The sequence below is a fragment of the Epinephelus fuscoguttatus genome, linkage group LG15 (assembly GCF_011397635.1).
Source record: "Epinephelus fuscoguttatus linkage group LG15, E.fuscoguttatus.final_Chr_v1".
In the NCBI taxonomy this organism is placed as follows: Eukaryota; Metazoa; Chordata; class Actinopteri; order Perciformes; family Serranidae; genus Epinephelus; species Epinephelus fuscoguttatus.
In genome coordinates this window covers 17232614-17255520 of record NC_064766.1, presented here as the reverse complement: position 1 = coordinate 17255520, position 22907 = coordinate 17232614, and the positions used below count along the sequence as shown (strand labels likewise).

General features: G+C 38.6%; 1 protein-coding gene across 3 annotated transcripts in view; it reads left to right on the top strand.

The window, feature by feature from the left end:
- Positions 1-7522: 7522 nt before the first annotated feature.
- myo9b (myosin IXb) overlaps positions 7523-22907 on the top strand; it is a 38004-nt gene continuing 22619 nt past the window's right edge. For 2 of the 3 annotated variants that reach the window (XM_049597864.1, XM_049597866.1), the window contains exons 1-6: positions 7745-8108; positions 8424-9251; positions 18643-18737; positions 18928-18990; positions 19276-19375; positions 21900-22000. In XM_049597864.1, coding sequence (XP_049453821.1) covers positions 8490-9251; positions 18643-18737; positions 18928-18990; positions 19276-19375; positions 21900-22000 — 1121 coding nt within the window. In that variant the 5' untranslated portion in view covers positions 7745-8108; positions 8424-8489. Of the gene's footprint in view, positions 7663-7744; positions 8109-8423; positions 9252-18642; positions 18738-18927; positions 18991-19275; positions 19376-21899; positions 22001-22907 lie in introns of those variants that run through there. The other variant, XM_049597865.1, reaches the window with a different exon arrangement.

Below are 22907 nucleotides of genomic sequence, written 5' to 3'. Positions count from 1 at the left end.
CACAAACACCAACTTTCACCCAGGAGAACGGTGTTCAGATTATAAAGCCAAACCCTGTTTTTTTTTCCCTAAACTTGACCATAATTTTTTGTTGCCTAAACCCAGCCACATGTGTTTGTTGATAGAGGAAAACAAACATCAATTTGCATTGTTGTATTGATGTACTGCATTTACTTTGAAAGAGACTGTATGTAAACTGTAAATTTCCTGTGAAATGGAAGTGTACTTTGAAAGAAGACAATGCATGTAACAGGCAGAACTTGACACAGCGTCCCAAAACATCACCAACCAACGCACCCAGGGTACCTTGCACGTCGTATGTGGTCATGGAAAGTCCATGACCAAACGTCGATATGTGACAAGGTCAGAGTGAGAATGTGTTAACAGGTAAGAGGAAAAATAAGTATTTTTGACATGAGATTGAACTGTCCCTTTAACTACAATATAGAGGTACTTTACTTTAGTATTTTCATTTTCTGCTACTCTACTTCTACTCCACTACATTTCAGAGGGAAAAAAATTTGATTACATTTATATGAAAGCTATAGAAACTTATGACAAAGGAAACTCTTAATAATACTTATGTGTTTTAATTCAGTATTTTCAGAGTATTTTTACTTTTACTTAAGTAAATAACCTAAATTTGTTTTCCACAACTGGATGTGAGAAGTGACGTGAGGCACTTACTCTATATGAGGCTTATTAACATGCATGTTAAGAAAGGAACTATTCATAATGCATTTGAAAGTAATAAACTGGGATCTAATTCTTTGGCTAACTTTCAGCTAATGTCTCCACATATTCTACCTTTATACTATATTGGCCGGTGTAATATATTAGACTAATGCAGTTTGTTTTTATGGGCAGCTTAACTCAGTTTTTTTGTGTTTAATGACGTCTTTGCCTGCAGTGGACCTGGATTTCTCATTTGGATAAATCACAGCATGGAAGCAGCCTTCTGGAACACACAGCAGACATTATTACTTTTACAGGTTTGAGCACAAATGCAACATCAATTAAATCCATGATCTCCATTAAGAGGCTGTATAATTTCACAATTTGCCTTCAGTGTTATTTTTTTCTTGCAGAATGAGAAACACAAAGCTCATAGGTCCTGCTTGCGAATGTCACTCCGGGATGACTTTTCTGAAGATGCAGAACTTAGCTCATTAGTGAGCATTGAACCAAACAGGAATTGTTCACAGTGGCTAAGTTCAGTGTCTGACATGAAAGAATGAGCGTCTGCATGTCTGAGAGACGCACGCAGAGGTGAGGTAAGAGGGATGCATGTGATGAAAAAGCTGGGCCACCTGTACTGTAAAAGAGGAATGCTTTAAAAGTCTTTGCATGCCCAGACACACTGTACAGTAGTCAAGCTTCTCATGATATATGGGGGTTTTATGAGGAAGAAGAAGAAGACAACGAAGGTTAAAGATGGATGACAGAGGGCCTAGTCAGTGTGATTTATAAAGCAAAGCACTCATTGTCAGTTTTCCTGTTCTGAGTTAATTTTCAACACTCTATATGTCTGTTTTTGGAAAGATTATTTAATAAAGCTGCACATTTTCCAAGAAAAAAATTATTTCTGTCAATAAAAGCATCATCAATGTGTCAACTGTGGACTTGCTTTGCCTCACAGAGTTTAAAATAGAACCACAGCTTGTTAAATGTTGTGCTTAAGATAATTTTGGGGTTGTGATCATGTGAACTTTCTCCGAGTTGTGCACTCCTGTGCCTACTGAACTGGATTCAGTGTGTCTTTGCAGAACTGGCTCAGTCCAGCAGGAACAAGAGTGACACCTAATGTGACACCATCGGTGCCAAGAAGGCTGTTATCACTATCCCTATTAAAATAATCAGAAGGACCACATCGCATGTGACCACAAACATGTTTATCACAGCACTCAGCAGCAGGTATTTTGTCAGGAGTGATGAATTTGCATTTCTGACGCAAATAAGATGTGTGTGTGTGTGTGTGTGTGTGTGTGTGTGTGTGTGTGTGTGTGTGTGTGTGTGTTCTAATTTGTCTTCCTGCGTGGGTGGATCTGGCTGCCTCTGCAGGTAGTCGTTATCAACAGCAGCTGATTTGTGCTGAGTAACACTTCACGTTGCCTCTCCTCATTCCTCACACTATAATAAGCTGTCAGTGTGTCTGCGAGCTTTTTCACTAAATTGGGATACACCGGCTCAACACCTCTGCAGTCATTATATACCTGACCGGACAGGCGCTGCATTAGCATAAGCAAAACTATATCATCATAAGACGTTTTATTGATTTTGGATGTACTCGGTGGTCGAGGTGCCTTGTGAACAATTACTTTTCACCCTGGAACATCGTTCTGCCAACTCATTTAATAAAAAATCTGCACATGTGCAAAAATTAATATCCCATGCTTGAAAAGGAGAAAGCCTTGTGGAACTGATATAAAATATCATATAGATTTTTTTCTGACACAGCTGCAATTACATATCTGTGGCACCTAAAATGTTGAGGAAGCCTAAAATACAGACTGGACTTTTTGCTTAATCATTGTGTGTGCTGATTATTCCTGTTTCAGACACATCTTGTCTCACCTGTAGGTGTAGTGTGTGTCTAAAAAGTGAACAGATTCTAAGGATTGAAACACAGCAGCCATTCCTCCATATCAGTTTTGTGTTATTTACTTTAGCTGTCTGAGTTTTGGTTTAAGGTAGCAAAAATTAACTGATAACTAGCACAGAATGCTGCAGCTTATTTTTTTAACTGGGACAAATTATAGGTCACACATCACCCCATTTCTTGCCACCCTCCACTGGTTGCCTGTTAACCTCAGAATTGATTTTACGATTATTTTAATAACAGCTCAACATGGTTTAGCCCTCAGTTATACAGCCGAGCTTCTGGCTACCTATGCTCCAAGTCGTGACCTGAGAACCTAAAGCCTACCCTCGCTAGTCGCCCCTGGATCGAGGTTGGTAACTAAAGGTGACCAGGCTTTTGCCATCAAGGCCTCAAGGCTCTGGAATTCTCTGCTTGAGGAGATTAGGCTGGCTAGCACATTAGTTGCATAAATCATTGCTTGAAACATATTTTTATAGGAAAGATTTCACTTTTGATGCCTGATTTGTACTTTTTGATTTGTAACTTTTATGTTTTAGTTCCTTTTGTTCTATTTTTTGAACTTTTTTTTTTAAATATTGTGCTGTTATTGTTTATAATAGTCTTATTTTCATACACTGTGTGAAGCACTATGTAACCTTGTTCAGATAAGCGCTTTACAAATAAAATTATTATTATGATTATTATTATTATAAAATTTAGGTGATGAAAATGCACGTGAATTGAAAAATAGTCGATAAAGTGGTAAAAGATTACCCTGACTGAAGGATGGAAGGATGTAAAATGCTTGTTAAATGCTCTGGTTTTTAAATTCACATACATTTGGTTACTTCTTTTATTGATTTGTAGCATTTTCATCACTCAAATTATTTCTTTTTTCAATTATTTTTGTAACTTCTACCCTTGAGGCCACTTTCCTTTAATGATAAATGGCAATTTTATGTCATGAATAATGAGTGATGAATGTATGATGAGTAAAATGGTGAAACGTGGCTGTTCTCATTGTATCACCACCATTTTAATTAAATGCTTTAAATTACTCAAAACATTTTCATTTCACATCTATGTTTTCCGCTCTGTTTTTCAATTCACATGCTTTATATCACCTCCATTTTACCAATTATTTTTTGTTGCTTCCAGCCCTCATGATCTTTTCTGTTTTATCTTTTTAATATATTTCAGAATTGTTTCTTCCCCTTTAATCTGTGTTTAAATGTTATACACTGTATTTCCTTGTTAATGTTTATGCAAAGTGCTTTAAACTGTCTTTGTGTACAACTTTGAAATGTGATATAGAAAAGACTTGCCTTTAATTGTCTGGGAGTGTTTTTAATGGCAGAAGTTAGTTCATGGTTACATGCAATAAGAGGGGGAAAAAAAGGTGTAATCCTCCAACGGTTCAAAATGAACTTGTTTTTTGGCCTAGAAATTAAATAATAATAAAGGTATGCCTGTTTGATCTTTGTAAAGGTGTTCACTTGCACAATGCTGCCACTGCTGCACATCAGAGCAGATTCCAGCCTGGTGTAAACATGTCTCTGACACTGTCTCTGCGGGTTTGCATTGGTTTGCGTCATTCTGCACAGGTGTTGCTTGTTTCCTGTGTAAACCAAATGTAGTATCCTGTGAATGAGAGCAGTAAGGCCAAGTTACAGTGAAAGCACACAGCCCAGAAAGGTCAGTACAGGTTCACTACTCACTGTCACAAGCACAGTTTGTGTCCCTGTTGAGCATCATTTTGCCAGTAGGTTTATTGAGATAATTTGCCGTCACCAGGAGCAGCTCTTAGCCACATATTGTTCAACATAACCTTAAAATAACCTCCCATAACCTCCCATCTCCCTCATAAATAAATAAATGTTACGCTATTTTTCAAGACAGCTAATTAATTTTCAGCTTTCACAAGACGGTTTGAGGCCAAAATGTTAATTAAAATTGTCAGAAGGATTTGGAGCCTCTGGAGCAGTTCTAGGAGTGCAGACCAGGACACAGGAACATGCCATTAAAACCTGGCATTAAACTTTAATCACAAAAAGCTCTGTCTGTTGTTAATGACGCTGTCCGTCTTCTCCGCTGTGAAACACCTGAGGTAAACAAAAAGGAGAAATAAGGGGTCCTTTGCACCATATCCAAGCAAAACAATGACCCAACAGCACTGGCATATTCTCACGTCAGGACATTTCAGTGCATTGCGTCAGTGGTGTAGTGGTGGCTGGTGAGGTGGGTGGGTATATAGGTAGGTTACCGAGGAGGAAGTGGGTATTCTCTTTTATATATTCCAGTGGCTTTTTGGCTGATAGGTGGGTATTTAATCAGCAAGAACTAACCCATATACCTGCACATTCCACTACACCACTAAATAACATCAACTTCTGCACACACATTTTCACAAAGCTGTTTTAATTATTGTAATCATGTAATGTTGATTGTTTTGACTGTATTTATTGCATTATTTCGGGAAAAGAAATTTACTGGTAAGATAAAACTTTATTTTATTTTGTCCCGTTCTTTTTGTTTAGTTGTTTGGTTGTTTCTAATATTCTATTCTGTTTTGTGCTGCTAAAAAAAATTATTTCTTATTTTCAGAGTGAATTTATGACATTAGATTATTAATACTAATGCAGCAGTATACAAGCAGCATGTCACTGTTGCAGCTGATCGAGGTGGAGCTGGTTTTACAGTAACTTTTTTATATACTTAGGTTTTCAGTCGGTGGTTCCCAACATAATGGTTGGGCCCCTTAAAGGAGTCACAAGATAACTTGAGATGTTGTGAAATGATAAACAGGAGAGGGAAAAAACTGTAGCCACTGCTTGTGCTTTGCAGTATTTGTAAATTGTCTATTGTTTTTGGATAATTTAACTTCTTTGGGCCACACAGAATTATTTAAATAACATTTAAATAAAAATGGAAATTTGGAGGGAAAATGTCTCTTTGACTAACTCATGGAAATGTAAAATGTGGCAGGGGCCCCAACTAAACACAAGCCAAAGAGGTTTAAAACCACTGGTGTAATCTTTAGCACACCACATTTATAAGCTTATTGAATGTGTTTTTTTATCCTCATGCTTAATCTGAAAAGTAACTACTTACTACAGCTGTCAAATGAATAAAGTGGAATAAAAAGTGCAATATTTATTTTTATTGATCGCCAAGAACTGTGAACTGGAAGGATACAAAACCACCATCCAGTTTTGATTCAATAGACTTTACTGGCATGATATTTGAGATGTGTTGCCAAAGAACAATTACCATTAAAGGACAGTGAATTAAATCAACAACTGATCACTTGAAAAACAGTATTAGTCAGTACAGTAAAATAGTCACTTAAACAAAATAGAAAATATATATACAGTACATATAGAGATATACATACTTATCTTATTTTATTTCATTTCATTTCATTTAACCTTTATTTAACCAAAAAAGGGTCCCACTAAGTTACAGTAACTCTTCTTCCAGGGAGTCCTGGCCAAGAATGGTGGCAAAAGTTTCAAGTACACAAAAGACAAGACAATGGACACATACTAAAACCACGAGAACACAAGTCTCACATACTAAACGTACTAGAACACAAAGTAAACGAGAACACATTACACTCAGTAAGACACATACTAAGGTAAAACAGACATACTACTGAAAGGCACCAAGTTAGAAGCAGTGACACGGTTCAGTAACATACATCTCATATATGTTCTTTTGTGTTTTGTGTGTTTATGTGGAAAAAAAAATAAAAAACATAAAGAGGCAGACTGTTTGTGTTATTATCTTATTTTTATTTATTTTTATTTATTAGGAAATGTTCTCTTTTGTTAATAAGGGGAATTTAATTAATAAGGGGTTTTTGTTGTTTTTTCCTTTTGTTTGTTCGTTTGTTTGTTTCCAAAGTACAATAGTGGATACTTTTACTGATTGCCAAGAAAATGATAACTGTGAACTGGGATCACAATCGTAACTTAGTGACTGCAGAGACTTAAACAGGTTTACACAATGGAACAAATGACTACAAGTCCTACCTCGGTCTTGAAGGAGATAGGTTGCTGTAACAGAACCATGATATTATAATGGAGTACCCCCCAGAATGTCGATGTTATGGTCATCTTTAATTAACCCTGCTCTGCTGTAAATATTACCATCTGTAAATGCCTGTTTCTTCCTCTGTTTGTTATTAATATTATTAATGTATGTCTTTATTGGTTTTTGGAGCTTTACTACGCAGCTTAAGCTACACAGCCGATGCTTGTTAGTTTGATCTGTTTGGTTTGACTCTGCACATGATATTTACTGATAGTAAGAAAAAAATCATGTTGTCTTCTTTCATATTTGTTGTATTCTTTCATATTTTTTTTTTTTGTTCTTTTGTCTTGGTCACACTTTGTATCATCTTGTTTATCAGTTTATTGTTTATGTACTTGTCTTCACTCTTTTTGTAAATGTCTTATTGCACAATAAAAAAAAAGTAAAAAGTAAAAATGATAGTAAGAAAAATACAAAAAAGCACTAGACGTCCACCAAATCAAACATGCTAAAACATCATTATTATTATTAGTAGTAGTAGTAGTAGTAATAGTAGTAGTAGTAATAATAATAATTATTATAATTTCTAATTTTTATATTCAATGGGTTTTTTTGTGCATTTTAGGTCCTATGTAAGGGAATGTTGTGGTTTTGTTTGTTTGCTTGTTGTTGTTTTTTTAGTTCAGTAGTGGAGCAGAAGTATAAAGTAAGAAAAAAAACTGCAATTACTCATGTAAAGTACTTTTACTTGAGTAGGCTAAATGTAATTTACACCAGTGCCTTCATGTGATAAGTAAGTGTAGTCATGTGCTGTGAGCTGGCTGTAATGCCCCATATTACCACCGGGGGGCGCTCCAGACCCACAGACCACCCGTCATAACAAATGAGGTCAATTAAACTGCTCAGTCGTGTCGATGTCTATTAACTTCTCCTCCTCCTCGGTTAATGTGAAAGTGTCACCTTCTCTCTCTCCGTCACAGCGTCCCGTGGTGTCTCTTTTCCTCAGCAGTTTTATCTCCTGTTGGCTAAAGTGTGACATCTCTCAGGTCAGTGAAGGGAAAATCATTTATTTCCACCCCGTCGACGGGTGTGTGTGTGTGTGTGTGTGTGTGTGTGTGTGTGTGTGTGTGTGTGTGTGTGTGTGTGTGTCAGTCAGTGTGTGTGAGTGTGGAGAAATCTAGGAAGTAACGTTAGCCTAACTTTTCGCTCAGGACGACGCGGAGACGTTAATCCTCAAATTTCTGAAAGAAACTGTGATTTACAGGAGCAATAACGTCGTGGAAGTGCTGGGAAATTACCTTTAATCATTGGGAACGGTGAATAAGCAGTTTGTTAGCTCACCTTTTTTTGGGAAGCTCAGGTGGAGAAACGTGTTTTTTTTCCCCTCTAAATAGTGTGATTGGAGTTGGTGGATGCCAGAGGTCTTCCTCCTGTCGTCGCTTTCAGGAGTATTTCGACTTTTAAAGATGAAATGAGAGTTTATCTTCGACAGGTGAGACTTGTTTTGATATTTTAGTTCCGTTTGACACTTGTTACTGTTTGTTATTTGTCACCTGGGCGGATGGATAGGTGGGAATTTTCGGGAATGTCGACTGTCGTTGGTACAGTAGGTATTAACATGTTGATACTGTGGGTGGAAATAGGGCAAGTATTTTCTTTTATCTATTTTGCAGTTTTAAATAATGAAAGAGTGTATTTAAAATGTAAATGAGCCGAGGTTTAGATCAACCTGTGTTTTTACCTTCATTTCTACTTTCTTTTTCCTTTCAAACTGCCTCTTGGTCACATGATGTGCTTGTTTCTACAGTGGATGCTGGCAGACATTTGGGGCAGTGAGTTATGCTGAAGCCTGCCTGTATATCTCCATATCAGTATGAGCACTACAGATGGAGCCAGGCCCTCTGAACAGGATGGAGAGACCCGAGTTGTGCAGATCTATCCCAGGCTACCCCAGGACACAGCTACCTACTGTCCCCTGCAGATCAGCACCGGGGACACGGCAAGAGCAGTCATCCACAATGCAGTGGTCACTCTGGGCCTGGATGCCACCAAGACGTACAGCCTGCTGGAGGTCAAGAAGAGTGGTGGAGAGGAGAGGTTGCTGGAGAATGGGGACTGCCCTTTGGAGAGAGTCCTGCTGTGGCCGCCGGGGGCACAGAGGTGGCACCGTCAGAACCAAGGGTACTACTTCATCCTGCAAGCCAACAATGGAGTAGAAAGTGGCAGAGAGGAATATGATGACCTCTGTAACCTGCAAAGTGTGACTGAAGATAGTATTCTAGAGGCTCTACGCCAGCGCTTCTACAGGCTCAAAATCTACACGTACGCCAGCAACCTCCTCATCGCCATTAACCCCAATAAATTCCTGCCTCTTTACTACAATCCCAAGTACGTCAAGATGTACGAGAACCAGCCACTGGGCAAACTGAGCCCTCATATATTTGCCATAGCAGACGTGGCTTTTCGTGCTATGCTGAACAGACAGGTCAACCAGTGTATTGTGTTGTCTGGGGAGAGTGGCTCAGGGAAGACTGAAAGCAGCAGTTATCTCATCCACTGCCTGACCGCCCTCAGCCAGAAGACATACTCCAGCGGGCTTGAACGGACCATCCTCGGGGCTGGCCCGGTGCTAGAGGTAGGTCACTGTGATATGAGGCTGGCCACCTGTTGAAACCACAGACACCCACATCTGCTGTAGCAGTCCACACTGTTAAAGGGACAGTTCACCCCCAAATCAAAATATTTTTCCTCTTACCTGTAGGACTGTTTATCAGTCAAGATTGTTGTGGTGTGAGTTGCCCAGTTTTAAGGATATCGGCCATGGAGATGTCTGCCTTCTCTCGGATATAATATAACTAGATGGCACTCGGCTTGTAGTACTCAAAAAAAAAAATACATTTGACAGCAATGTCTCGCTCCAGAAATCATGACCCAGTTCCACAAGATAATCCCCAGACTTTGTTGTGAGCAGTTTCATGTAGGAACTATTTTCTTTCTACCAAACTATGCTTGCAAGGTGTGTCAACGTGCAAGAAAGTAGTGTGCATCTACTGCTAGCTCACCTAGCACCACTGAGCTAACTAATGTTGCAGCTCAACCGTGGCCGCCATTAAAGTTTACATCTTGCACTGTCATGAGCACAAGCCTCTCGTCCATGAGTAGATGTACGCTTCCTTCTGCGCAGTGATACGGTTGGTGGGTGTAGTTCGGTTAAAAGGAAATAGTTCCTTCATGAAACTGCTCACAACAGGGTCTGTGGATTATCTTGTAGAAATGGGTCATGATTTCTGGAAAGGGACATTGCTGTTGAGTGTTTCAAATGTATTTTTTGGCACTTTGGGTGCCATTGAGTTCTATTCTATTAAAGAGAAGGCAAACATCTCTATGGCTGATACCTCCAACTCTCCCCAAAACAGTCTAGATTGATAAATAGCACTACAGATCAGAGGAAAATAATGTATTTTTGATTGGGGGTGAACTGTCCCTTCACTTGTGTGGAGGCAATAAGAAGACACTTTGTCACTCTTGCTGTGCCTCACCATCTGTATCAAATGTCTTTCCAAATTCTTAGACCGAGGGCTAAAACGATCAGTCAACAGAATATTAATCAAGTTATTAATCCAGTCATTTGTCAGGCAAAACTGTCAAACATTTTCTGGTTCCAGAGTCTCAGATGTTGGGATTTACTACTTTATATCAGTGCAAATAGAAAACTTTGGGTTTTACAACTATTGTTTGGACAAAACAAACACTTTAAAGATACCACTATGGGCCCTAGGACATTTTGATGGGTATTTTTCACTATTTTCTGACATAGCTAAGCAAAAAAAAAACTATAACTGATTAGAGCTGCAACGATTAGTCAGTTAATTATTAGTCGATCAATGGAAAATTAATTGGCAACTATTTTGATGATCAAATAATTTTTTTTCTGGTTTTATGCTTTTTAGGTGAGAGTATTTGATACTTTTCTTTGTCGTACATAATAATTAACCAAATAGCTTTGGATTTTTGGACTGTTGGTCATATAAAACATAGTAACATAGACTCTGGGAAATTACACAGGGCATGTTTCACTATTTTATTGAAAAATCATCATAATCATTAATCGATACTGAAATAAATTGTAAGTTGCAGCCCTATAACTGATTGATAAAAAAGCATGATATGAATTCTAAGCCCATGAGAGCACATCGGTCTGGCCTTCCATGTGTTATTGAAAACATTTTTTGAGTCATCTTCATCTGTAAAACGCCCCAAATTGTCCCAATTTTTAACCCCACAGGAAACTAACTTGCATGCACAAGTGGTGTCAGAAACCCCAGATGGTGCTGATAAGAGCTGTGGGTTGATTTAGAAAACTACTATCTCGCTGGTATAACCAGAAGATCATCTGCCTTTGCTGCAGCGTGCAGAGAGTGACAGTAACCAAGACTCTGCCACCCTTACATTGTAGAAGTATAGAGTAGTGAGGCTGCTGATCGCCGGATTAATGCGGATGATTTTTTTTTGTTTGTTTTGTTGCTCTTGATCAGGGTTCAGAGTCTAACTGAAACTGCATTTGCATCATACAAACTGCCCACTCTTTTCTCAGATCCTTTTTTTAGACCTGTTGCTGACTTTTATTCAAAAACGTTAAGCGCTAGCTGCTAAATAAAGAAACAAGTCCCTTTTTACAGGAAATATATAGAATCAGCACCATGTGTTTGCACTTCCTGCAATAAAAACATGGGATCAGCGTAATCAACATTAACCACAAAAGGCCGTGTTATCTGAACCAGGAAGGACTCCGTGGTGTTTTGTTAGTCATATACTTGTGAGAGCAAAATACAACAAATGATAAGAACATAGAGGGCCAGTGTGAGTAAGACATTTGTATCGTTATTGCTGATTCTTTATTATCAGTAATATATTTAAATATCAGCATTTGCATAGTTTGTTTTGCCTCTCACATTTGGATTTACGTGAAGCACAGACATTTCCTTAAATCAAAAAGCACCAAAGGGCAAAACAGTGTTTGTCAACTGGGAATTCACACTATTTTTTTCAACTTCAGTTTCACTCTAACTCATGTAGGTTAAAAGGTTTCTTTGTTGGTTAGCACATCAGCCTTGTGCTACAGTAACCGTGTCAATGAGTAACAGGACGACACATCTGGCCGCATTTCCCTGTGACGTGTGCTTTCTTTTTCCAGTTGTCTGTTGGATTACACGACGTGTTTTGATGATAACTGACATGAAACCAGGCATAACACATTTTTAGGGAAATACCAGCATCATTGAAACTTACCAGATTTTGTGTTTTGTGGGGAAAGAACTTTTTTTTTTTTTTCCTAGGAGTCTGTCTTCAGTGCACAAGAACAGGGAAGACATTAGTTGGTTTCACTTCATTTAAAATACAAAACAGCTCCACGTATCCACGTTGTTTTCCAAAGTGCTGCTCATGGCTCTTCACTTTGCACCAGTTAAATCTGTTCCAGCTACCATTATTTGTAAATGTGCACAAGTGCATGGTTTATCTGTCCATCAATACACCAACTCACCTTTTACACAAAGGATCCTAGCCTGCTTTGTCTGTGATCACACACCCCCTCACACACACAATCCCAGGGGGCCAACCTTACGTTAGAGAGTGACTGAATATGGATTCTTCCTCTCTCTGAACAAGTCCAACAAGTTTCCAGTTGAAATAAGCAACAGCTTAAGTATTTTTCCTGCTAACTGATCTCTCAGTTGGTGGTTGTGTTGTTTTGTGCTTGTTTCCTAATAGGTGTTCAGAGAGGCAGAAATTTAGCTTGAGGAGGAAAAGGTGGCTTGTTGTTTGAGTGTGATTTGATTTTTATGATGGGGAAAATAAGGAACAAGTTTACTGAGGACTGAGATGTAATTCCACAGCAGTTAGCCGTAGGATTAACCAGAGGCGACCACGCACAAGTGTTTGCACCAGAAATGAATATCAATAGAGGCCAAGCCTAGAGTCACTGACAAGATTCAGACTGCTGTGATGAGGATCAGTTGATGTGTTAATCTGTTGTTTAGGGGTTTTATGGTTTTGTAGTTTGGCTGCTTTGCAAAAAGCCTCCTGCAGTCTTGGGATTTCCTTTATATGCATGAGTCACACCCTAAGATACTTGTTCCCTTTTTATTTGACGTAACAAAGCCAAGACTACTTCTTCTTTCCCTCTTTAGTTAAATGTATGTGGTGCAAGAAAACTGCAGTGTACTCATGATGAAAACATCATCAAAGTATCTTGTAAGTGGTTTAGTTTTGAAATCTGGGAAAGATCTGCAGTCAATAGCCAGCAGGTGATGGCACCTTGCTTTCATTAAGTATGGCGGGTGGTTGTTGCTTGAGGATTGTGTTGGGTGTTGGTGACCAGGAAGTGGAGCGCTGAGCTCCACAGGGAGAATTTGAAGGGCGTTGTCTTTGAGGGAACACCAGAGAGAGAAGAGAAGCAGGAACGTGTCAGAACAGGCTCAGCCAGGTCTGCTGCCGAATCTACACTAAGAAGTGTAAATCGCCTCCTTTCTCTCCCTCTCTCTCATAGCTTTAACCCCACTCTGAAATGTGCAATTTCAGATCCTCTTTCCTCCCTTGTTTAGCTGTGTTTCCAATCCGGGAATGTAGATTCTCTCAGGCCAGCATTTCTAGTTGGAAATCAGTTTGAGACAATTTTCTATCCCAGTGTCTCTTATTTTGTCAGATTTTTTTTTTAGGACACAGCTGGCGCATATCGTTTGCAGCCCTCGGTGTCTCCACTCTGCTTTGGTTGCATCATGTGTTTAATAATAATATTTAGGCAATCCTTTGACTCTCATAAAGTCAGAAAACATCACATCATCACAACATGTTGATCATTAAATGTGTAAAAAAAATTTAATGTGAGACAAAAGTAAATTTATTTTTTCAGACCCTCCTTTAATTATGTTTTTTTTTTCTTGTGAATTTTTTGGATATTTTTAAACCTAAATTATTTAAATTTAAAGGGATAAAAGTCAGTCTTTGTGTTACCCAAATAAACACATAATCATATGCAACTAGTGATCGGTGGTCAAGTAAATATTGCTAGAGTCATAAAATCCATTGTTTCTTCTTTGCAGCAGCCTGATTCACTTTGTAGTTAATCAGACAATATAACAAATAAGTCGATGTTAGATGCTGCCCTCACGGCCCAGTCCTGGATAAGCAGAAGATAATGGATGGATGAATAGATGAAGCAAGATGGAGGCTTTTTATGTGGTTAATTTGCTCATTGTCAATATATTGTTTTGAATTGTTGTTGGGTTTTTTTGTCAGTACTTTCACACAGAACACAAATATCATGTGGCAAAGAGGACACAATTTTTTGGAATAAGTTAGATTTTTCTGAGCTTTCACCCTGCGAAGTAAGGCATCAGCCAATCACGTTGTTTAGAACAGATGTCATATCACAACTTCATGACAATGGCGGACCTATTGCAACCGTTGCAAATCTGCATTGCTGTCAGTCTGAATAGTTTTGATGCAGGGGAGTATTTGCATTTATATGTTGTTTGCATTTATATGTCGTATATTTGTCACACCCCTGGTGTGTAAAGGCCTTTAGAGGTGACATTTGCAAATCACTTAATTTTGTCAGATGACAGTCCAAAACCCAAAGATATTTAAAGGTCCAGTATGTAAGATTTAAGGGGATTTAGTGGAATGTAGAGGTGAGGATTGGACACTGCAACCAGCTGGAATTCCTTCAGTGTTCATGAGGTTTTTATCAAAAATTGAATTACTTGCAGAAGTTACTTCCTCTCCAAACAAACAGGTGATTCAAACACTGAATTAAGCAGTTTTATGTTACAAGTCTGTAGCTCTCCTACCCTCTTCAGCACATCGCAGACAGCCTGCTTGACCTGAACCCGCAAATGTTTGCTCACCTATTATCTCTGATAACTTAATGTGTGCTCACCTTTTGTCTCCGATAACTTTATGTGTGCTCACCTTTTGTCTCCGAGAACTTAATGTGTGCTCACCTTATTTCTGATCCAGACGTTCATGAGGTTTTTACTAGGAGCTTAATTATCCGCAGAGATCTCGTCCTCCCCGAAACAAACAGATTTGGTGATTTAAAGCGGTAAAAATATGGAATAAAGCAGTTTCACGTTAAAGAAAATCTGTATTTCCAAAGCTGCTTGTCACAGAGGGGCTGCTAACTATGGCAGCCAACATAAAAATGTGAATGGCCCTATCCAGAGCGAGTGTTTGGTTTGTCTGTTCTGGGCTCCTTTAGACCCATGACAGTGCAACATGGCGGTCTCCGTAAATGAGGACCCACTCCCTATGTAGATATAAACGGCTCATTGTCAGATAACGGAAACACAGTTCTTATTTTCAGATGATTATACATTAAATAAAACATAGTTATGATATTCTATTTCCATATATCCCCCAATAACCTACACACTGGGCCTTTAATTTGATGTAAAACATAGAAAATTTACAAATCCTCACATTTGGAACCAGGATATTTGGCACTTTTGCATGAGAAATCAGTTCATCAGTTATGAAAATAAATTGTTTGCCAGATGTTCATCATCTGTTGCAGTGAAATGTCACATCTCAATCTGTCAACTCAGGTATCATCAGACTTGTCCCAGCTTTCCACCGGTGTTTCCCACCTTGTTGCCAGCTTTTCAAGACCAAATTCCTGGTGATAAGCTTGGAATTTTTTGACTTTACGAGCAGACCAGGTCTACCTAAATGCATCATAAGTGTTAGTCTCTGTCAGGGAGGAGGAGCAAGTTCAACCTAGCCCTCTTCATCGTATATCTGCCCTTCAGAGGATCCAGCCCCTACACTAGGACGTGGCAAACACCTGTGTCTCTTCCTCCTCCACATACCATCTTCTCTCCACATGCCTTACATATTTAGTGTTCTCCTTCTTTAGATAAGCTTGATCTAGTTCAAATGAAAACCATGCTCTGTATTTACAGCACTGTAGAAACATTCCAGCAATGCAGAGGTTTTCCTGTCAGCGTGCGATCAGTACAGTATGCAGGTCTCGCCCACTGTCTGCGTAAGCATTGCTCTGGCCTGTTAAGACAGGACCGTTTGCATAGCTCACACTGGAATGAGAGAGAATAATACCTTTTAGATGCTGACATGGGATCAGTTTGGAGTTTCCTTTGTCTTGAGGAAACTTGGGAAGTAGAAGCTGATCCAGGTTCAGCTGCAGCGCTCATAATCCTGTTGTGTCATTTTACCCTGTTGTGACTTAGCCTGGGTGGACTCTGTTGTTTTGTTGATAGTGAGCCTTAGATACTGTCTCCACTCAGAAAATAACAAGCGCTACAACTGTGAGATGGATCATTATGTTTTCTCTCGGGCTGCAGCTACTGATTATCTCTATTATCTCTATTTTATTATTGATTATTCTAGCAGTTTTTTTATTATTGATTAATTATTTTTTTACAATGTGTGTTTAAAGTACTTGCTTTGGACAACTGTTTAAAAAAATAAAGACATTTAATTTATAACTATGAAATGGAAGAAAGCTAAAAATCCTCACATTTGAGTAGCAACCAGCTACCGTTCGGTGTTTGTACTTGATAAATAATTTGAAATTTTAAATTAATCAATTGATAGGATAGCTGTAAAGTAATACTTTCCTCTCATCTGCTGACAGATTTATTGTTTATCCAATTAAATAAATTTTTCACAGAAATATAATAAACTGCAGAGCAGTCACATTAGCAGAGCGGAAAACACCATCCACTGAGGAAGTATCTGTGTCTTAAGTGACAATAAAACTGCACGCTGTTTATGCAGAAGCCTCATTGAGAACTTAACAAAAGGCTGCTTGATGGAACTTTTATTTCCAAATGCCTGTGGCCACTTAATTATGTGCATAATAGATGCGGGTCTCGTGGTTTAACTGCATTACTGATGGAAACGCTGAGGATGCATTGCAGTCGCTGAGTTCAGCCAGGGGGACTGAGATACAATGCAGTGACGCAGTGAATTACGGCAGTAATGATGTTGTGGTAAATAAGAAGGCGATTCAGTTGTAACATCTGGACAGTGTTCATCTGAGGACAAAAACTGATTAATTATATGTAATAAATCATATTTAAAAAAACACAAAATATTATGGTATTTTATTATAATAAACTGGATGTATTTGGGTTTGAAAGTATTGAGTAGGGGAGGGAGATATGGTCCTGAAATAATATTACAATATTTAAGTGTATTTTTGTGATAACAATATTCTTGACGATATGACCAATTAGTAAAAAAAAAAAAAAACAGAAGTATTATTAATTTAAGAAAATAGATTTGCAACATAATGAGTGATAGAGTTCTACACATCAATAGTTTACCTTCAAATATTCAGTAAAAACTAAACAAAAATGATCTCTCATTTCTTAAGTTAAACAACAGTAACACAGAGTGAGATTCAGATTCTGTATACAATATCAGTAGTTCAAAGAAATAAAATCTACTATGATTACACATTTAAACAGCTCCCAAATATACATCCCCTCCGTGCTGAATTTCAGATGCTTCCATCAGGGTGAAGATTTTGCTTCCCTAAATGTAGCACTGAGTGTTACAGATCGTCCTTTGTTCAGTCTGCTATCACTTATCTCCATCAGCAGTGGCCACTAATTGTCCATGATTCACCTCTGACAGTGTGTGACTCTGGATCCTGTGTGTTATGTATTGTACTGTCTGTTTTGTTTTTATAATGACTATTCTCTGTATCCCAAATTACCCCGCGGGGACATTAAAGTCTTACCTTACCTTTGCATATCTATATAAATCAACAGGTGATGTCCTTGTTGTTGGTTTTTCCACCTGGACCTTTATGCTCTGCCATTTCTCCTCTAATCATCACGCTGTAACCTGTAACAGGCTGTTATGATACCAGCACTATCACACATTCACAGATATGGAGTTTTTTGTCAATCCTTGAGCGTCACATAGCTTTACATTACCAAAAGTTTATGACAAAATCACTTGTCGACACGGACTCCCATGTGCACAGAGGGAGAGAAACTGTGCTGCTGCCAGAGGAGCTGCTGAATGAGTTTCCTCTGAGCGATAACTCACTAAAAAAGTCTGCGAAGTCCGGGGCTGTTCATAAAACATTCATGATGCCACAGGTTATTCCACACTACTGAAGCTCCTCCTCTTTTGGAACCGCTGCGAAGTCGGTAATGAATTTGTTTTCAGCCATGTTTGTTGTTGCCGTGGGTAACAGTATGACATCAGTATATCAATAAGTCGAAATATTCCGAGTATCACAATATGAATATTAAAAATGATACCGGTAATATTGTGAACGAGGTGATATGGCACACCCGTAGTATTATAAAAATAAAAACAAATAGTAAAAATTACTATTTGTACATACAGTCTGTGGTGTGGTGAAATTGAGTGCAGTGTACCATACACCATTAATTTGTCCCTCCATAGTTTCACGTCGGCATCCCCAGCCTATAACCGACACTTGCATTTACTGACCAATACGCGCTGTATCTCCCTCTCCCTCCCACACACACGCACACACTGGCTGCCAACAATTCATTTGCCACACCTCTGGTTGCATTTTATGCAACTGACTGCCTCCATTCACATGATGGTTATCAAATGAAGTAGAAAAAAATGCATCAAATGAGTAACTCTGTTGGTATGGATATCACTTTAAGGGCACTGGTATATGTACTGGTATCTGAATTTTCAAATGATACCCAGACATTTTACACAAACATTTAAGATTGTCATTTAGACCAAAGATAAATCAATTCATTTAGAACATAATTGATGATGAAAATCACTGTAGCTGCACCTCTAGTTCTTTAATCTCCAATGTTTCATAAGGTTACAGTACCTTCCCACTTGCCATCCACAAACCACAGTGACTAATTTAATTGCTGCTCTGTGCAGCAAACATTTGCAGTGTTTAGGTCTGGGTGCCAGCGTCTGTGAGAAACATGCCTACAAATTTGACTGTTTATTTTAGCAAAAACTTATGTTCGCTGTGTTTTAAATAGGCCTTTGGCAACGCAAGGACTGCAGAGAATAACAACTCCAGTCGCTTTGGGAAGTTCATCCAGCTCAACTATCTAGAGAGCGGTGTCATCAGAGGGTAAGGCTTCATGTTTTATTTTTCTCTTCAAGGCCTCTGCAGTACAGTTAACAGTTTATCTTGGTTAATATATATATATGTTACATTTAACAGATCATTTTTCTTGCTGTGTCGTAATTGTACAATGTTGGCAACCACACCAAAGCTTCTCAGGTTCTGTTGACATTCTCCTCTTGTGTGTCTCTTGCAGGGCAGTTATTGAGAAGTACCTACTAGAAAAGTGCCGCCTGGTGTCCAGAGATCAAAGGGAGAGGTATTATTAAGCTTATATTTTATTTCTGATTTATACATTCAAATGAGCATGGAAATAGTACGTAAATTGTACCAACCATGGTCACATTGTCTCCAAGTTTTACCTGAACTCTGACCTTTAACATAAGCCAGTAAAAACAGTCTGAGACACTCTAAACACTCACCCTAACCTAACCATCTTCACAGCATTGTGTGCAGTAAAATGTTGAGTAAACACCAGAGTTGAAATGAAACATGTGTAAGCCCTGATTTACTGTATCGGCACCGTGTGACCTCTGACCCGCAGGAGCTTCCATGTGTTTTACTATCTGCTGGTGGGTGCGTCCAAAGACGAACAGGAGGAGTTTCACCTGTTAAAGCCGCAAGACTATCTCTACCTCAAGCAGGTACCTTTGATCCACACACTTAGCTGCTGCTATAAAGGGGAGGACTAGCGTAAAACGTGTCATTTGATGTTATCAAATGGGGAAAACCAGTGGTAGATGTTTTAGAGACAGAACCACAATATCTAGAAACTTCTCGGTAGTGAATTGTAGCGTGTCACAGCTTTGCTTGTGTTGTGCATAACCAGACTCTCACATAAAACTTCACTTTAATTAGAATAACAGTGCACATGCTTTCCCACAAAATCATTTTATTATATTTTAGTTGTGTCTGTATATGTCTTTTGAGAATGCTTTTGTTTGAACCCTGGTGTGGACTTTTCTGACACCACCTGAAAAGGCTGGTCTCTGTCTGGCTTCAAGTAATCTTGCGCATTTTGGATGTGTTTATATTGCAACATGGACTAACTACCAGCCATTTCCTTTTCAGGTTCAGCGCCTATTGTGTCTTCCTTTGGTTTTGTTTTTAGTAGCCTTGATTTATGTTTATGGTGTTGAAGCTGCAGTCTCAACTAATTCTAACTAACTACTGTACTTTGTTTTCGCTCTGCCTAGACATTAGACAATAAAATGATTAAAGCCTTTTAGTTCAGTCAGGTGCAGCATAATTTGCTGTCACTCACTAAACTTACAGGACTGTGTATTCCTCATTATGCAGCAGGGCTCAGCGACAAAAATAATAACCCAATTTTCACCTTTTTAAAACTCCATCACAGATGTGAACACAACCTGGAAAATCCGGTACAGTCAAGTCAGTTTATGTATAGAGAAGACAAATATCAAGTGCCCAAAGTGCATTTTAGAGAATCAAATAAAACCTCAAATATTAACATGAAAATCAGTAAATTGATAAAAGTAAGATGATCAGTAATTAAATTATAAAAACAGGAGGAAGAAGGAAGATGGTTCTGTTGATCTCTTTTCTACATTGTTGTTCATGTGTTATCTTTTGCATACACCTCTTTGGCTGTGCGTTATTTGTTACCTGTCTGTCAGAGAATTAATTATAAAATTCTTCGATATGTTTTTTTAAATCACTGAATGGTTTTGCCTCCTCTTATCTGTCTGACGTGGTTTCAATTTCAATTTTATTTATTTCTCAAGGGGGACAGTGTATATTAATGAACATTTTCATTGAAATAAAAACATAAATGCACCCAGTTGCAGGCAAGGGCTGATTTCCATTGCTAGCCCCCCCGCCCCGCCCCCCCCCCCCCCTCCCCAGATGGTGCAGGCAAAAGTTCCTAAAAAAGTGAATACGTTAACCATAAAATAGATGAAGCAAGTACAATAAATAAAAACATAACAATCACAGTTTCACAGTATAAGTCGCGCAGTGAGGCATAAAAGTCATATTGCATATTATGCATGTGTAAGCTTATGTCCTGTTTTTAAGTGCAACCGAGTAAGGGGCTGTTTGGGGTGTAAAGATGGAATGTGAGACTGCAGCAATGCAAACTCCAGTACATTGTTCTTCTTGTGATTATGATGGATGGTAGTGGAGGATATTTGGACAATAAGGGTTAAGTGCTGTAGTGCTTATATCTAAGTTCTGTCAGTTGCATAATAAAGTACATATTAAAAGGTGCAGGAAAGAGAAAAAAAAAATAGGCACATTGCATGCTCACATACATACATGCCTGAACAAGCACTGCACCTTAACAGTTTGCATGTTTGATTGAGACATAATAGAAACATAGTAAATAGACACAGGAAGAAAAGATCAGCACATTGCATGGTTAAGACACATGTGCCTGCCAGGTCCCCTTAAATCCTCTGACTCAGACATCTCGATTGTCCCTGAGGTCAGAACCAAAAGGCACAGAGAAGCAAGCATGTGTTAATTTCGCCACGAGGCTCTAAAGCCCTTCTTTAGTGGCTCCCTGTAGCTTTGATTTTATTTTTTTATTTTTTTATTTTTTATCATTATTGTAGGCCTAAAGAAATTAGGCACCTATGCACCAAATTTAAAAAAAATGTTGAATTAACTGAAATGTGCATCATACATCTACAGCCTGCCAAATTTTGCCAAACCTCAATAGCAGTGACCAGTCTGGAGTGTCCCTTGTTAGGCTAGCTATGGATTCCAAATCCAAAAAAGCACAAGTCTTGGAGGAAAATTTGATACTGCTTGGACAGATTGATTTGCTTTCACCGCCAACTCTGCAAAGTCAAAATGCTCATTTAGACCTATTAGTAATGTCAATGGGCTAATTTAGACTTAATAGGCTGTTACCTTCATTATAAGGCTCAAATATGTTTTGTGGCCCCATTATCTTTAGTCAAAAATGGCTCTTTTGATTGTAAAGGTTGCCGACCCTTGTCTCAGGGGCTCACAAGGTTTTTTTTTGTTTTTTGTTTTGTTTTGTTTTTTCCCTTGTTTTAATTGTTTTGTTATAGATATTATGATTGTGTGCTTTTATGCTGCATTTGATGCATAAATTTGCTATATAAATGAAGGTTTTATTATATTATTATTCATCTTAACCCCCTCTTTCTCTCCGCTTGTCATCTGATTGTTCTGCAGGAAAACTTCCATTTGGACGAGGAGGAGAAACTTGGGCAGGAGTACGAGAGACTCCATCAAGCTATGGAGATGGTTGGCTTCCTGGCCTCCACCAAGAAACAGTATGTATGGTTTTGATAATGAACAGAGCAAGTAGAATGCTGCAAGCCAGAGTCAAACGTTTGTTTTTTTGTTGTTGTTGTTGTTGTTGTCATTGTTTGCTGTCAGATGTGTAGGTTTGTCATCAAGGACACAACAGCACATGCCAGATGGTTTAGAGTCTCAGGCACATATATTTTTACAGTAAAACTCACTCACTTGGTCCCCTGAGATGGTGAAGAAAGAAAGGACTTACAGAACTATTTGAAGGACAAATATTTGCTGTGTGTGGAACAACAACATTTCACTCTGCCTCTCAGTCACCTCATAGTGACACAGCACAGCTCTGAGTCAGCTTCATCTAAATTTACACAGGTAGACGATGTAATTTGGTATTAAACTGAACACCGTCAAAGAGTTCCTGCTTTCTGTACCGGTGTCAGTAACAGGTCAGAGCTTGTCAAGTCAAGCAGGAGAAAAATGCAGCAAGCATGTCGACAAGTGCCTGACAGCCTCGGGACACTGCGTACACATAAAAGCGCTAGCAGCATAGTTTATAACCTGTTCAGGTTGGTCCTCCTGGTGAAGAACTACACTGAAGACACAGTCACTGTTTAAGTGAAGAGATCTAAAGAGAAGTGTACAGTTGGAAACAAAACAGGCAGAAACTATGGACAGAGTAATTTTTTCCTTTATAAATGACCTCAGACATTCCATAGCAAACACCTCCAGAGATTCAGAGGAGGAGTCAAAGTGAAGTCCACAGAAATAAACATGAATAGTCTCTTAAGACATTCGTTTATAGTTAGTTGAAGTTACTCAGCAACTCTTGACCTGCATGTACAGCTTGTTTTTAGGCTTTGTTGCCTAATGTAGCTGATTAGACATGCCAACATAGAAAATATGATAATGGCAGTGTCAACTATCACC